Genomic DNA, 18,144 nt, shown 5'->3' with positions numbered 1-18,144 from the left:
CGCAATCTTTGCATTTACATTCGCGCATTTGAGTAAAATGGACGTTGAAGCACTGTTGCTGCTGCTCTGACATAGTGTGCTTATCAAAATGTCGCGGGCCAAAAAACCGACACCGGACGGGGAAAGCCGCGAAACCCTCCACACTCGCGGCTCGCGGCCTTCGCGGGCTTTCGGGCCGCAAGTGTGGAGCCCGCAAGAGCAGACTGTTTATACTATTGATATACGGTCACAGCACACATATCAACTCGGAAAAAGATCGGCACCGTATCGCCTGGAGCTTGTTTTGTATGAAACTCCTTACTTCCTATTGCAACCGCACACAAAGCGGAACCGTAACGTAATCGCCTCGCCTCGGAAGGGGACAGCGGTCGGGGAGCCGTAAGCGAGGCGTCGCGTCGCCTAGCCGTAGCCGAGTTGAGGTACAGGCGCTACGATACGCTCTGTTAATACGTGCATACGTTAGGTTGACGCCTGGTTGACGGCGAGGCGAAGGCGATACGGTGACGATCCCTTTCCTAGTTGATATGTGTGCTGTGACCATTATATGTGCCTAAGACTCCGTTGTCTTGATTTCTCGGATCTGTTACCTATATATATATATATATATATATATATATATATATATATATATATATATATATATATATATATATATATATATATATATATATATATATATATATATATATATATATATATATATATATATATATATATATATATATAGAGAGAGAGAGAGAGAAAGTTAGCAACCCTATGAGCGGAAGCGGAACGCAGGTGAATGCTAGGCCCAGCAGGGATGATAGAAATGATAGAAGAAGAGATGCAAAAAGTTTCTTAAAGAAAGCTTACCCCCCCGGCCCCCCTCCTTTAAGCTTGTGAGTTGGTATTACTTCTTCACGGGTGCAGAGGTGGACAGAAGTTATCATTTATAATAAATACGTAATAGAGATCACGACAGCAATTGCTAGGTTGATATATTTTGGATCCGGGTCACTTCGATTATCGCTTTAAGTATTTTAAATTACCACTCGTAACGTTCACAAGTACCTACCTATAGTGTCCGACCGAAACCGAAACCGAAACCGAAAACGAATTTCGGCAGCGGTGTCTATTTCGGCCGAAACCGAAACCGTAACTTCCTTACAAGGCTCATATTTTGAGGGCAAAATAAAGAAAATGTTATTATAATCAGTCAGTCTTTATTGTTTTCTCTTTAAATCACATAGATTTCTCTTTATACTCTAAAAGGTATCAAATTATGTATTATAATTCCTTATTACGCGGGCGGAGCCGTAACGTCGGCTATAAAAATGTGTATCGTAATTTGTAAATCTATAGTTTATTAAAGTATTAAGCTTCGGTCAAACCTACGCGACCAAAGCGACTGCGAAGCGGTATCACAGTATTACTGCAATATTCCATAGGGATAATATTGTAATACTGTGGCGGTACTATTCAACAACGCGGGTCGTTCACGTCAGCAGAATGGGAATATAATCTACGTTCCCGCTTCGCAGTCGCTTTGGTTGTGTAGGTTTGGCCGAAGCTTTATGCTGTATAAGCTCTCAAGATTATGCTCATAATAAAAAATCGGCTAAGTGCAAATTAAACTCGCGCATGAAGGTTTCCGTACCGATATAGAACAAAAATTGTTTTTTTAATGCAAATTGGGAGCCCTCCTTAAATATTAATTTTATTTTATTTCTATTGTTGTTATAGCGGCGTTTATTTTATTTTTATTGTTATTACTAGCTGTCCCGGTGAACTTCGTGTCACTTCTACGAATATTTTAAGACTAAAATCAGTCCAATCCGTTCAGCCGTTTTCGAGTTTTAGCGCGACTAACACAATTGAAAATCCAATCCAAATATATATATATATATATATATAATTGGAATCTTGGAATCGGCTCCAACGATTTTCATGAAATTTAGTATATAGGGGGTTTCGGGGGCGATAAATCGATCTAGCTAGGAATCATTTTAAGAAAATGTCTTTATTCGTGTTTTATTAAGTAACACGAAGTCAATGAGTGTTTGCTATACCGAGCAAAGCTCGGTCATCCAGGTACTAATACTGTTTAAATCAGTAATATACTTACTGTTTTTAGAGTTCCGTAGTCAACAAGGAACCCTTATAGTTTCGGTCTGTCCGTCGGTCTGTCTGCCCGTCTGTCCGTCTGTCCGCGGTTTTGCTCAGAGACTATATAGGACCTACAAAGCTGTAATTTGACATGAATGCACATATTAATGATGCCGACAAAATGGTACATGAAATCTTAAAAAAATATTTTTTTATGGTACCTTCCGCGCTTTCCTATACCTACTTCAAGCGGGGATGAATTTTTTTTCGCGTCCACCCCATCGTGTGGCGTGTCGTTGGATAGGTTTCAAAAAAATATTATAAGTATCGATAGATCATTTTCCGATTTAGGGATCTGTTTGTGAAATAAAAAGTTTTATAGTAGAAAAATCGTTAAAGTCCAGTATCCCCCCCCCCCCTTATACCAGCTAAACGGTTGATTCTGGACATGTGAAAAAATTCACGGGAGTATAATTTTAAAGGAAAACTATCGCGGCTATGAAGATTTCATAAGTTATTGAGGTATAGGTAGTCCATCAACTAAAAAAAATGTATTCGGCGAAGTATAAAGGAACTTTTCGTTCAAATACCTTTGAAAGTAACTGAGATGAACATATACGTGGGAGAGCCATGCTTCGGCACGAATGGGCCGGCTCGACCGGATAAATACCACGTTCTCACAGAAAACCGGCGTGAAACAGCGCTTGCGCTGTGTTTCGCCGAGTGAGTGAGTTTACCGGAGGCCCAATCCCCTAACCCCTACCCTATTCCCTTCCCTACCCTCAACTTTTCCCTTCCCTTCCCTACCCTCCCCTATTACCCTATTCCCTCTTAAAAGGCCGGCAACGCACTTGCAGCTCTTCTGATGCTGCGAGTGTCCATGGGCGACGGAAGTTGCTTTCCATCAGGTGACCCGTTTGCTCGTTTGCCCCCTTATTTCATAAAAAAAAAAAAAGATGATTTTGTTCACTAGTGTAAAACACGTTATAAATGTACATTCATTGACCATACAAACATTTTTAAAAACTAGCGGTACTACGGAACCCTATACGGCCCGACACGCACTTGTCCGGTTTTCTATAATTGGTGTACTACGTTCATTCAATAATTCCACATAACAAGCGAGTTATCTTCGATCTTGATATTTTTATACACTCATTAAGTAACTTGCACAATTTTATAAAGTTTTATAGCTTTTGCATGTAAATGTACTGTCACGAGCAGATGACTTCAAGGCTCGAGCGAGGCCAATCATTTGATGTAACCGCAACTTATACACAGCTTCAATGCAACTTTAGTCGAAAAGAACGTAGCAATATTCAAAACTAATCCATACTTCCATACTAATATTATAAATGCGAAAGTGTGTCTGTCTATTACCTCTTCACGGCTAAACCGCTGAACCGATTTTGCTGAAATTTGTTATGGAGATACTTTGATTCCCGGGAAAGGACAAAGGATAACTTTTTATCCCGAAAAATGTACGATTCCCACGCGATAAACGATTTTTGGCGCAACAGAGTTGCGGGCGTAATCTAGTAAATAATATATTTTTAACCGACTTCAAAACAGGAGCAGGATTCTCCAATGTATCGTATTTGAGAATCCTCCTCCTATAATGCCTAATTATATTATGTTTGTTCGCGGATATCTTCGTCATTAATGAACCGATTTTGATGATTATTTTTTGTTACCCCTGCATCTTCAGGCTCAACTCGTGGATACACCATTCCACATTACTGCGCGACGATGCACTTGAACACCTAGTGCATCGTGGCCTGGGACTTGATGTCATGAGCGACGGCAGCCCCATACCGACTCCCCGAGCTCCCCTGCTAAAGCGGGATGTCGTGACCATGTCTGGCCTGGCCTTCTCCAAGGATCGAGTGCCTCCGACTCCTGCCTGAACAACGTGTGTTGCGCCGTATCCCGGTCGTCACTGCAGTGATGGCAGTGTTTTGCTCGCGTCTGGCCATGTCATGGATACTGATCGAAGCAGTCATGCCCGGTCAGTACCTGTGTGAGACGGTACGACAACGCACCGATGTCTCTGTCCACCCATTCCCTCAGTACGGGACGAATCGCGCTTAGCAGCTCGACGCTGACTAGGGACTCACTCAGACGACCGAGCCAAAGGTCTAAATCTCGGCCCGTGCCTCTCTTCTCCATCGCCGTATCTCGTCTGGCGGTGGGATCCGTCCTTCCTCACGTTCTTCCTGGCATAGCCAAAATATTTCAGCTAGTGACTCGGCTTCAATATCCCACGGGATACTGCCGGCAAGGACACACGCGGCATTTTAGAGACGGTGCGGTATCCCCTTATCGCGGCCTTATTGCCATCGCCCGTTGCAACCCAGTTAGGATCCTCTTGGTCCAGGTCGTCAGTCGCTCGGCCCATATCGGCACACCGTACATGCACATGGAGCGGATTACTCCCATGTACAGGCGCCGACATCCCCCCAGATTCGGGAAAAGGCCCGCCAGTCCGCCGGTGGCCTTGGAGACTTTCGCCGTTAAATGGCGGAAGTGTTTTTTAAAAGTCCACCACAGCTATCCAGCCCTAGACTCAAGTAGGTCATGGACTGACTGACCTCAATACTTGTACCGCCTACGATTACGGCAGCTCCCGTCGGTGGCGCGTTTCGTAGGCCATGAAAACAGATCGCCTGAGATTTCTCCAAGGCGACCTCCGAGACAAATTACTAGTGTGTCATAACACAGCAGCACTACTCCTCGTAGGTTGGCGACGCGTAACACCCAGTAGTATCCGAATTCCGATGTTCCACATGTGAGGGCCTACGGCAGAACCCTGTGGAACACCGCACACAACTGCCATTCTTTTCCAGCCTTCTTTTGTTGGGTACTCTATGTATCGCACCGAAAGATAATCTCCAATTAGTATTCTTCTCAGGTACTTGGGCACCTTATGATACCGGAGCCCTTCCTTTATCGTTGCCCAGGGCAAGGAGCTGTTGAAGGCATTAGATATATCCAGGGATATTGCCAAAACTACTTCGCCCCGGGCCGTATCTACCGCCCCGATGGTGGATCGTCCTATCCGAAAGCCAAACTGATTGGCGTTGAGGTTCGGTACAGCCTGTGTTTAAAGAATGAATTATAATAATTTAAAGTATCAATATTGTAAATTGAGTCTTGTGTCATTTGGATACGATAATACAAAATATAAATAATACTAAGAAAACATTATTACAAAAATAGTATTATCATAAAAACAACACAATTTAACTCGATACAAATACAGTGTATAACAAAAATAAGTGATAATACTTTAAGGCGTGTACGTGTTTCTTGTAGAGAGTTCACTGTGAAAGTAGCAGCGCTGAAAGATCAAATTTTTTTTTCACTTTTGTATGGGCAAGGGCCCGAGCGTCACGAGTTTCCCCATACAAAAGTGAAAAAAAAATTTTCGTCTTTCAGCGCTGCTACTTTCACAGTGAGCTCTCTACAAGGAACACGTACACACCCTAACGTATTATCACTTATTTTTGTTACACCCTGTATATTATGATAAAGGAATTATTTGGGACGACGGTCCCAAATATGTTAATCACGGTTAATTCTAAACATAGCCTGGTAGCGATTTGTCACCATGTGTGATCATTTACCTGGTTTGATATTATATAATATAACTAGCCGTTGCCCGCGACTTCGTCCGCGTCAGCAAAATGTGATAAGTAAAAAAAGAAAACGAAAAAGAGAGAAATTTTCCCCTTCTTACCCAAATAGTGAAAATGGGATCTTGTTAAGTAGTTGATCTGATCACTTTTCATGAACCTAAAGTTGTAGATAAAAACGCCAATACTGTATAGAAAATCTTAAGGATAACGAATAAGTGTAAAATTATTTCGGTATTTTTAAAGAATAATTGAAACCTTTCAAATATTTTTTTCTCTTTTGAAAAAAAAAACTTTTTCTCTGGCTTCATACTAATCTGACCTATACTTCATAAGAAAATCGTTATAACTTCTAAACTTGACTTAGAGCATTCAAGTAAAGAATTTATTTAAGATAAAAACCTCCTCTAACTTTTTAAAATAAAAAAGAACCAGTTTTATGCGCTAGATTTTTTTCACAAAAAGCCATTACAACAGACACTCCAATTTTATTTATATGAATGTATGTATGTATATATATGTATGTATGTATATATGTATGTATGTATATATGTATGTATGTATGTATAGATGTATAGATTTGAATAGTATTACGTCAGGAAAATACTAAATACTAAATTCATTGAACTTATGGCTTTATATCATACTGGCTGTCCCGGCAAACGTGTCTTTGCCATATAAAGTAGCTGATGTTGCCCTAGCTGTTGCCCGCGACTTCGTCCGCCATGTCAACAAAAAATGGCAAAAGCCCTGGTACCCCTTAAATCAAAACAGCTGTGCAGTGTGCACATAATATTTAATTTTTTTAAATTAAACTTTATATTTTATGCCAAATTTTAAGGCTTATTTAGCCCCCTAATTACACAACTTGACCCATAAACTATTTATCAATTATCATTGATAGGTTTAAAGTTACGTCACTGCACACATAAAGTACTGTTTTGTTTAATCTATACTAATATTATAAATGCGAAAGTATCTCTGTCTGTCTGTCTCTCTGTCTGTCTCGCTTTCACGCCAAAACTACCGAACCGATTGTAATGAAATTTTGTATACAGATAGTCTAAGGCCTGAGAAAGGAATTCCGTTAGGAATATTAACTTTATGGTCCCGGCAAACGTTGCTTTGCTTTTTGCATATAAAGTATTTCGAGCATGTTATTATTTTATTAAAGTGACTAAATAAGTATGGCAACGTCCCGTCCCGTCCCGTCGCACAAACAATGGTCGCCGTCAGCGCGAACTCCTCCAAAACGGCTCAGCCGATTTTAATGAAATTTTGTGTATGTACATAGGTTTTTATCTACTTTTTATATTGATACTAGAAATAATTAATATGGCAAAATCAATTTTGTCGGGACAGCTAGTTGCTTATAAATTTGACCCATATCCCTCGATTGAAGCAAATACGTATAATTAATGATTGCCAGTTCATAGACAATGTAGGTCAGTGTGTACCTACTGGCTATACATTATACAATATCATAGATTTACAAAATAATCGCCTCTCCATTCCTAAATTTTAGCACGTTATTATTTTATATCTACTATTGTCAAACTTTCCAACCGATTAATCAGGTACTTTGTTTTCTCCATCTACTTCTGAATATTTTCAAACCGGCGAGTAACCGTTTTGCAGCTAGTGAATAAAAAAGTATTTACTTATTATTTATATAATTATAATATAAATAGAAACATGGTTACTCACCCGTTCACAGGCCTATTTATTGAGAGTGATAAGCGAAATTACTATTAAGTGTAAACTAATACTCGTAATTGAGATCACGACCCGGCTAGAAACATTTTTTTTTCTCCGCTACCCGGAAGAGTTATCTAGCACAAAATATATCTCATGTCGTCCCTAATCAAAACAGCAGGGGCTTTCGTGATAATTTCGCAATATGTACTATCAGAGAAATTAAATATAGGCAGATAGCGGAAATACGTAATTTGTTATAGCTATTAGCTTAATATATCAAGTCAATTTTGTGGTGATGTGACAATAAACTTTGGATTGATAGATTTGATTGATAGCCCGACCGAACCACGTCGATCCGCCATTGATGAGATGATCAACATTACAATAGGTAGGGTTACAAGTGTTGGATTTTTCACAATTGTTTACTTTGTATTGTGCCGAAGGGTAAAGTCAAGAACATTGTAAAGATAATAATAGTTCATCTTTGTATCTGTAGCACGGCACGGGTCAGGATCAAAACTTAGGACGTGTCCACATGACAGACGAACGCAAAGAAACTATAGTTATCTCAATAGGGATTAGGGAAACAACAAATTAATAATTTGATTGATATAATATACAGTGTGTAACAAAAATGAGTGATAATACTTTAGGGTGTGTACGTGTTCCTTGTAGAGAGTTGACTGTGAAAGTAGCAGCGCTGAAAGACGAATTTTTTTTTTCACTTTTGTATGGGCAAGGGCCCCAGCGTCACGAGTTTCCCCATACAAAAGTAAAAAAAAATGGTCTTTCAGCGCTGCTACTTTCACAGTGAACTATCTACAAGTAACACGTACACACCCTAAAGTATTATCGCTTATTTTTGTTATACCCTGTATACTGTACAATTTGTTGTATGTAGTTAATACATAGTTGTTGAGTCCAATTTCATAGACTTACCTATAATAAAGGTAATATGTTCTTACATTTTTTTATCTTTATTTAAGGAGTCTTGGTTCTACACTCGATTTTAACGATTATTATTACTAACCTTTTTTTTATGAAATAAGGGGGCAAACGAGCAAACGGGTCACCTGATGGAAAGCAACTTCCGTCGCCCATGGACTCGTAGCATCAGAAGAGCTGCAGGCGCGTTGCCGGCCTTTTAAGAGGGAATAGGGTAATAGGGGAGGGTAGGGAAGGGAATAGGGTATATTGTATATATACCCTATTCCCTATATTGTATATATTGGGCCTCCGGTAAACCTGATATTTTTTATATCTTATAATATTAAAGCTTATAATATCATATTGATTGTATTTAAACTTCTTTATCTATTGTTTGTCCCGCGTCGATCTGAACATGCCCTTACTAATATTTTATCACAATCGTCCTGTCCTTGTCTGCGCCTTGTTTTGACTATTGATAGTTCATTGAAACGTTATCTATGCTCTAAAGTCTAAAGTCTTGTCGACAACATCCAATTTTAGTTTCTACAGAAGAAGTTTCTGTGTTCTTCTCAAACAGACCAAAAATTATGCCCTTTTTTCCAATTTTTATATCAAGTTAAAAAATTTGTAAAACTCAGCGGAACCCTAAGTTGTGAGCTCGTGTGGCATTTACAACAATTATTTATTTTTCATATATACTTATCTAGAATGTCTATATAAGTAGTTCACCTTACTGAACTCCACTGAGAATGACTGCTCATGCAAAAAAATTGCAATAATATTCACGTACTCATTTCTACGAGTAAATACAAGGTAAGTACACGTCTTGACGCAAACTTTTTATTGGGACCTTGGATTTAACTCATTTACTTGCGAAATTACTAAAAAAATAAATATAACTTAATATTTGTCAAACCTCTTTCGGTTGCTTGTTCGTTTTCACTAACTTATTCTTATTAATATTTGGTCATAGTCATAGAGAAAATAATACTGGTGCAGCTAGTCAAAATCAAGTGCGCAATGCAAATTTCTTCTATATCTAAAGGTATGAGATGATAGAAGAAATAGTTAACTGATTCTTACCCCGCGCCCGCGCCGCCGTGTGCGTTCCCCGAGGACTTAACACGACCCGAACGACAAACAGACAGACCGACCGAAATCCGGTGCCGAGCTCGATCCCGGGTTCGAGTTCGCATGCGGATAGCATAGGAACACACCTAAATCATGACCGCGACCGCGACATTGTCGTAGAGAGCTCTACCAATTACTTTGACATTAGAACATACACGCGTATGTCACCCCAACCGGACTACCTTAGGGATTAAACTACCATGGTCTTAACCAGACCAGTAGCTTAGACCCTTTCGAAAAAAAAAGCCGTGTGCGTCACTTACGAACAAATGGTTTAATGATGATAGGTATTTTAAACTACTACAATATAGACCAAAAGATAATGTACCAAAGCAATGCTTTAATGAGTATAGATAGCAGACGAATAAAGAGGTGACTTTTTTGCAGAACTTAAAAAATATAAGTATTGTTAATGTGCCAAATATTGCCTTAAAATTGCGTGTTTTCTTTTGCAGAATCGAAAAAAAACAAAATGTACGTGAAGGAGCCGGAGAGCGGGGCGGGCTGCATCAAGTGCGACACGACGGACGAAGGCAAGGAGTCCCCGTACAGGCTGATACACTCCGACCACTCGGGCACGTCCACCCCCGAGCGCGGGCACATGGCCAACCTGGTGCAGCGGAAGTCCACGTCCTGCAGTAAGTTATTCTTGGTCCTTTTATCAAACTGAATTAAAGGCTACTTATTTATTTTTGAGGCGACTAAAAACTTATTGGGCGACTAACTGGTTACAAAAAAAAAACTTTTGTAGCGTTTAAATATTTTAGCAACAATAATTCAGTTGCTACACCAAAAACTCACTACCAATTTAATTTAAACATAGTTTGGAACTCAATATAAAGCTGTTACTATTTAATATTTATATTTATACATAAAAATAAAATTAGAGTGTGTGTTTGTAATATTAAAATAACCGTTTTTTACTACATGCATATGAATATTTATACGGTACTTACAACAAAATAACAATTTTTAGAATTTTTGTCTGTCTGTATGTCTGTCTGTTTGTTCCGGATAATCTCCGAAATGGCTGGACCGATTTTGACGGGACTTTTATTGGCAGATAGCTGATGTAATAAGGAGTAACTTAGGCTACTTTTTAACTGACTTCCAAAAAGGAGGAGGACATATTTTTACTTTTTTATTTTTTACCTATGTATTTTACATTTTGTTGACGGGGACGAAGTCGCGGGTAACAGCTAGTGCTTAATAAAAATGCTACGTACTTCACTGCCAACCTATTAATTTTCCTACCCATTTTAATTATTTTTAAAGCTCTATCAGATTAGTTTGTCGCCGCGTTAAATAAATGTCTTTAATTAATAATAATTAAATAAAAGTCACGCCTTTTTTAAAAATTTTTTTTATTTTTTTTCATAATATTATTGCATTGTCATTGGCTCTCCTAATACGCATGCAAAGTTTCGAAATAATTAGACTACTGGGGATAGGTAAATATCGTGCTCAAAGATTCCGTTACATACATACAATTCAAGCTAATAAAAGCGCGTTTAAAATAAACTATACAGGGTGCAAAATTTAAACCTTCCTGCCAAATTTTGTTATAATATTGCAATCCTTGTTAAAAATAAAAATACACGTATCTATAGCTCTCCCTTACCTCAAGCCTATACCGCAGAACGCTATAGAGACAACTGCAGAAAATCAACGATTCGTTGTCCCCTGACTACTTTTTTCATTAAAGATTAAAGAAAGGTTTGAGCTGTGTTCCTATGTTTTTTTTTTTGTATAATCTAGCCAAATCTGTTTTCTGGATGTTTGAACACAGTGGAAAATCTGGCCATTTTTTTTGGGTTTTTGAACGTTCATATCTTATTTAATAATTAAATTATGAAAAAAAAGATAACATAGGGACATTGTATTAGTGGCTAGCATTATCCAGGGAGGAAACCGGGGACAACGTTTGTATGGAAAAAAGGGCGGTGTGGACTCCTCTTAAGAAAGTGGTGATCTGGTAATGGAATCGGAACTCCTGGAATTATTTTGGGACACACATAGATACCTCAACTATTTTACCTCTTAAACAAATTATATGCCTAAACCTTCCGAAGAATCATTCTATCGGTTGGTGAAAAGCGCATGAAATTCGGTGCAGTGGTTTTTGAGTTTACCGCGAACAGAAGAACGAACGCGAACGCGAACAGAACTTTGTTTTATAACATTTAGTGATTATTTAAATATAAATACATACAATTGAGTATTTTGTGGTCATATTTCCATTATTGAAGTCGAGCAAAAGGCCAAATGACATTTATTGTATGGGAGCCTCCCTCAAATATTTACTTTATTATGTTTTTAGTATTTTTTATATGAAACTAGCTGTCCCGGCAAACGTTTCTTTGCCATATAAAGTATTTCGGCCGTATTATTTTATTGAAGTGACTAAATAAGTACCTATGTCACCATGGCAACGTCCATCGCTATCCCGTCCCACAAACAATGGTCGCCGTCAGCAGAGTAGACAGAATGTCAGTCTCGAGTTGTAATAATTTACTATTATTTATTCAACAAATGCACTTATCAATATGATAAGTACTTACCCAATACCCAGTAGCCGATTCTCAGACCCACTGAATATGCATATAAAATTTGGTTAAAATCAGTAAAGCCGTTTCGGAGGAGTACGCGGCCTTAACATTGTGAAACGAGAATTTTATTTTTATATGAAATAAGGGGGCAAACGAGCAAACGGGTCACCTGATGGAAAGCAACTTCCGTCGCCTATGGACACTCGCAGCATCAGAAGAGCTGCAGGTGCGTTGCCGGCCTTTTAAGAGGGAATAGGGGAGGGTAGGGAAGGGAATAGGGGAGGGTAGGGAAGGGAAAAGGGTAGGTGATTGGGTCTCTGGTAAACTCACTCACTCGACGAAACACAGCGCAAGCGCTGTTTCACGCTGGTTTTCTGTGAGCCCGTGGTATTTCTCCAGTTGAGCCGGCCCATTCGTGCAGAAGCATGGCTCTCCCACATCGTCCTTAAAGCGGCAATAGAAAAACGTGAAAATGAAAATGTCAACTGTTTAGACTCTAGCGCGATTCTTGAGATGCAGCCTGGAGACAGATGGGCGTATATAATTGGGGTGTCCTGGGGTACGGACCCCCCCCCCCTTACTATGTCCAATTTCGACAATAATATATTATTGTCGAAATTGGACATAGGACGATAAATCGATCTAGCTAGGAATCATTTCTAGAAAATGTCATTTTCATCGGATACCGAGCAAAGCTCGGTCAAACAGCTAGTATATATAAAACTCAAAGGTGACTGACTGATTGACATAGTGATCTATCAACGCACAGCCCAAACCACTGAACGGATCGGGCTGAAATTTAGCATGCAGGTAGATGTTATGACGTAGGCATCCGCTAAGAAAGGATTTTGATTCCAACCCCAAGTGGTTCAAATAGGGGATGAAAGTTTGTATATAATAATACTTCTTAACGCGAGCGAAGCCGCGGGAAAAAGCTCGTATGTTATAAATGCAGGATAATACACGGATACTTTGAGTCCCATGGAAAGGATATTGTAATTAGATAGACACAACGAGCGTAATAGAATTTTTGCATAAACCCATTAAGGTACAGTTCATACGCACAATCTATGATTAGTAAAAAAAATTCTTCAAACATTTAATTAAGATGTTAACATCTGAGAGCTTAGCCTCATAACATCATCACTTAATCAATAAACAATCAAATACAACAAAGACGAGGAAATCGACGAGGATAACCGAATTTAATGTTAATATATTCAATGAGGTTCATTACGCAACTGCTAACACCTCCATATCTTGTGACTTGTGACGTGATGCATCAGCTGATGCGCCGCAATTTGCATACTAAATAACTATAGTATACCGTTATAATTGAAATTGATATAGGAGGTCAGACAAGTAAATGAATCCCTACAGACGCATCCTTATACAGGGTGTAACAAAACTAAGAGATAATACTTTAGGTTGTGTTAGTGTCCCTTATATTATAGAGTTCACTGTAAAAGTAGCAGCGCTAAAAGAGCATTTTTTATTTGTATGGACAAGGGCCCATGCGTCATGAATTTTCCTATACAAAGGTAAAAAAGTTACTCTTTCAGCAATGCTTCTTTCACAGCGAACTCTATAATATGAGAGACCCAAACACACCCTAAAGTTGGGGGACCCGTGTCCTCACGTCAGATAAAAATAGCTTATTTTCGTAGCTCTCCCTAATATTGCCCGTCTAGAATGTCACACGTGTGACTTTAGGGGAGGGGGCCTCATTGTTTATTTCCAAACCAACTAGCAACAGACTAGTTATAGCCACGATTAAACTACCATGGTCTTAACCAGACCAGTAGCTTAGACCCTTTCGAAAAAAAAAAACCCTAAAGTATTATCACTTTAAAATTTTGTTACAACCTGTAGAGACTCGGAAAAGCGGGGCCAAAAGCGCCATAGCCCACAATCTCATTTTGAAAACTGTGATTTAATTAATTATTATTAATAATATAATTACATCTGTGACTGCTTAGAGCCTAAATTTTAGACCCTTGTAAAACGTTCGTGTCGTGGTGTCTTTTGCTTAACTCCTCCTGATTTTCGTGAATTCTTTTGTATTTATCTGGTAGGGCTGTGAATCGGCCAACTTCTTTTTTTATCCCTAAAAATAGGGCAAAGCTATATTTGCCTGGTCATCTAGTGTAAAATCTATAGTGCTAGATCCCTGCTCATCAGTTGTAAAATTTAAGAGCATAGACTCCCGCGCCGCGCTGCAGTCCGTAGTCAATCTTTTGTTTACTATTAACTTCACTATTCTATACGCTATTCTACATTACAAGTGTAATTATTAAGGGTCATAAAGATAAAATCTGAATTAATAGGATAGAGGTAATGATTAGATGAGCATCAAACTACACGTTTAATTACCTTCTACCTCTGCCTGGTCAAGAACACTTTACAAAGGATTTAAATTTAACTTATAATAACTTATTTTTTACAAGGCAGGGCGAACATAATTAAGTCAGAAGTAGAAGATAGTTTACGAATTATACGTTTCCGCTAATTTAAAGTCGGCGTAGTTATATCGTACGAAACCATGAAGCTATTACAAATTACTTGACATTTAACTGACTCGACTGGTATTTTGGACCATACACAACTTAAAATTGAGCTTCGCTTACAAAAACATAAAAATGCTGCAGGGATGCACTTCCATAACATTCAGCGATAGTCAAGGGCGGCCCTGCTCTAGTAGACAAGTGGCAAGCGATTATCGTAAACGCTAACAAAATGTATGCGATTTGACATAAGCCATCGCTTCGCTAGCAAATACTAATGTATTTGACATACATTTTGTGGCGTTGGCGTTAGCATTTAGGATAATCGATTGCCGCTTGTCTAGGCCCTCTGAGCTCCTTATTGATTTTATCCTCAGACCACAGCGCGTGAACTATAAGCAAAGATTAATATGTGCTCCTTATTAATTACAAATTCTTGAAAATATTATGTTGCTAGCCAACTCTCTTGTACCTACACTGCACTATCAGTTCTATACTTTAATAGCAATATGTTAGACGGAATGACTTACGTACTACTATCTCCACATAAGAGAGGATGTATTCACTATTGTTTCTATGCAAAATTCTATACCCTTCAAAATATGCAATATGAATGGAACATACGTATACACAAAATGTGGCAGTAGGTCAACTAGATGCGTTACGCATTGGATACATTTTTATCCAATAATATATACAGTACGTTCATAAGGACCTATAAGGTGAAACCGCTCTACACTGCAGTGGAACGACGCGATACGTCACTCTAGGCTCAATAGCAGCGTTTTCCATTTTCCGGGTTACGACCAAATACCAGAGGGCCTGTCGCAACATTTTGTCGATTTCGTCTTTTACATTTTTTTTATGAAATAAGGGGGCAAACGAGCAAACGGGTCACCTGATGGAAAGCAACTTCCGTCGCCCATGGACACTCGCAGCATCAGTGCAAGTGCGTTGCCGGCCTTTTAAGAGGGAATAGGGTAATAGGAGAGGGTAGGGGATTGGGCTTTAGGTAAACTCACTCACTCTTGCGCTTGCGCTGTTTCACGCCGGCTTTCTGTGAGAACGTGGTATTTCTCCAGTCGAGCGGGCCCATTCGTGCCGAAGCATGGCTCTCCCACGTACTTCGCAGTTGAAATTTTGTAATTATTATATCTTTAAACGAGCAATTCTTGTATATATATATATATACAAGAATTATATTATAGGTTTAACCTACGTTTAACCTACCAGAATATGTACAATCAGAATAATTTGATTCATTAGTAGTTGGTTTGTTATTAGTTTATTACATATTATGGAATTTAATGGAACCAGCTTAGGTTTTAAATTGTTCAGAGGATCACGAAGAGGTAGTGTGAAAATACCTAAATAAGTGGCCGTGGCAGAAAATGTGTGAAGAACACTGCTCTAGAGTCTAATACTATGGGAATTAAACGATCAGTGCAGCCCCTTTATACCAATGACGTAAGGACCATTGTTATTAAAGATAAAAGGTGCAAAAGTCAAATCTTATCTTTTTCGGCAAATTAAAGAAGGTTCAATTAAAATGTTATAAATACAAAAAAATCGTAATAACTACGTGCAACCGAAACTTTTATATTGTTTGGTTTTAATTGGTACACTATTTTTTATTTCTTTATAATTTTTTTATTGACTTAAGTAATAACTTGTTTTATTTTGATTTTTTTAAGATTTATGAAGTATTTTTCATAACTCAATTTTTTTTTAATTAAAAATGTCAAAAGTTTCGTTAAGCTCCGTGCCTTAACCATTAAAGTATTTTGTTACAGGATCCATAACGAAGACAATATCGGTGACACTCCTCATCATAACGTCAGTGCTGGCGCTGATATTCCCGCCCATGGACTTCCTGCTGTGGGAGAAACTGAACATGAGGCCAGGTAATACACTCACGAGACTCATATTACACAGAGTACAGACTGCCACACTCAGAGTGGAACATTAATTACTTAAGTAAATGTAATTAATTCAAAATTTTGACATAAGCCCCATACATTATCTGTGAAACTCTTAATTAAAAGGTTAATCATAATTAAATGTCGTTGAGTACGGTGGTTAGTGTAACAAAACTATGTGTTAATACTTCAGGGTACGTGTATTATGTCCCTTGTATAGAGTTCATTGTGAAAGTAGCAGCGCTGATAGAGCAAAATTTATTTTGTATGGGCAAGCGCCCTAGCGTCATAAGTTAGCTCTAGCCCATGCAAAAGTAAAAAAAAACTCTTTTAGCGCTGCTACTTTCACAGTGAACTCTATACAGGAGACTCATACACAACCTAAAGTATTACCACTTTGTTTTGTTACACCCTGTATGCACTATCAGCTTTCTTATCGACCCTATGATCCCATCGAAATAGAACAACATTAAAATAGAACGAAATAGTACAGAAACAGATCTTACAGTTAAAACTTAAAATAAAGCAGAATCAATACCGTAAAACACTATTCTAGATATTATTAAATAATGAATCAACAAAGGTACAGGTATGTTGATAATAATGTAATAATAGAAACATAGTGGACAAGTTATGTTAGATTGCTATACCACCTGATACTTTGCAAAAGTCACTTACCGGGTAAAATTATACTATTCTCATTAGGGTCAAATTCTCACGAAATTGACTTCAATGTCAAATCCATACAAATTCAGAAATGCATCTACGCGCGTCGCGTTGCGGTCTGAATTGACCCTTAGTAGGTTAGACTGTAACTAGGTGATAAAATAATTCTGGATGACTATTTTAGGCCTCCCGCCATTTGACTGGTGGGCGGACCCGCCGGACAAGGTGAAGATGCGCGTGCACGTGTTCAACGTCACCAACCACGAGCGGTTCCTGGCCGGCGTCGACACCAAGCTCGATGTCAACGAGGTTGGACCCATCGTCTACCTGTGAGTATATAACAGGATCTTGTATACAACGCGGTCATATAAACTTGACGCATGGTTTGATGACGTCATTATGAAGCGGGCATGTTATTGCATTCCAGCGATGCGTCAAATCAATTTGACCGTGTAATACGTGCCTATGACGTTTCAGCGTTTGGTTACACCTACTGATTAACTTTCTACCTGTGCCAAGAACCCTAACAGGCGCGGTCGCAGCCTAAAAGTTTGGGGGGGTCACTCACTAGTCACTACACTAAATATATATTTTTTATCAGCGCCCTCGGACGGTTCTGGGTTGACAGCTATCTAAGGCCGGACGCAGTGGTGGTTAGGGGATAGCTAGAAATTTATTTTTATTATTTGGCAAGATTTTGAGATTTTTCAATTTGACCTTAGGGTCTATAGTATAGACCCTAAGGTCAAATTGAAAAATTTCAAATGTCTGTATAGACTCTATACAGACGGACCGCATTTCAACTGCAATCCAACCGCAAATTGCAGTTCAAGTGCAGTTTGAATGCAGTTGATAATGGTTTGCAGTTCTATTGCAGTCGTGTCAACTGCCTTCCAACTGCACTTGAACTGCAATTTGCGGTTGGATTGCAGTTCGTCTGTATTCTTAACTAGAAGGTAATTAATTACCTTCTAGTTCAGACTATAATATTTACTAGATGACGAAAATTCTTTATCGCGCGGGAACC

General features: G+C 38.7%; 1 protein-coding gene across 1 annotated transcript in view; it reads left to right on the top strand.

The window, feature by feature from the left end:
* The window catches only part of LOC121726746 (scavenger receptor class B member 1-like), a 37,749-nt gene that overhangs the window by 7,499 nt on the left and 12,106 nt on the right, over nt 1–18,144 (top strand). The window contains exons 2-4 of the mRNA XM_042114221.1: nt 9,935–10,117; nt 16,326–16,436; nt 17,302–17,446. Of these exons, the coding sequence (XP_041970155.1) occupies nt 9,952–10,117; nt 16,326–16,436; nt 17,302–17,446 (422 nt within the window). The 5' untranslated portion in view covers nt 9,935–9,951. The remainder of the gene's footprint in view (nt 1–9,934; nt 10,118–16,325; nt 16,437–17,301; nt 17,447–18,144) is intronic.

Source organism: Aricia agestis, chromosome 5 (assembly GCF_905147365.1).
Source record: "Aricia agestis chromosome 5, ilAriAges1.1, whole genome shotgun sequence".
NCBI classification, from domain to species: domain Eukaryota; kingdom Metazoa; phylum Arthropoda; class Insecta; order Lepidoptera; family Lycaenidae; genus Aricia; species Aricia agestis.
The sequence above is the reverse complement of the archived record's forward strand: the minus strand, read 5'-3'. Positions and strand labels throughout refer to the sequence as shown.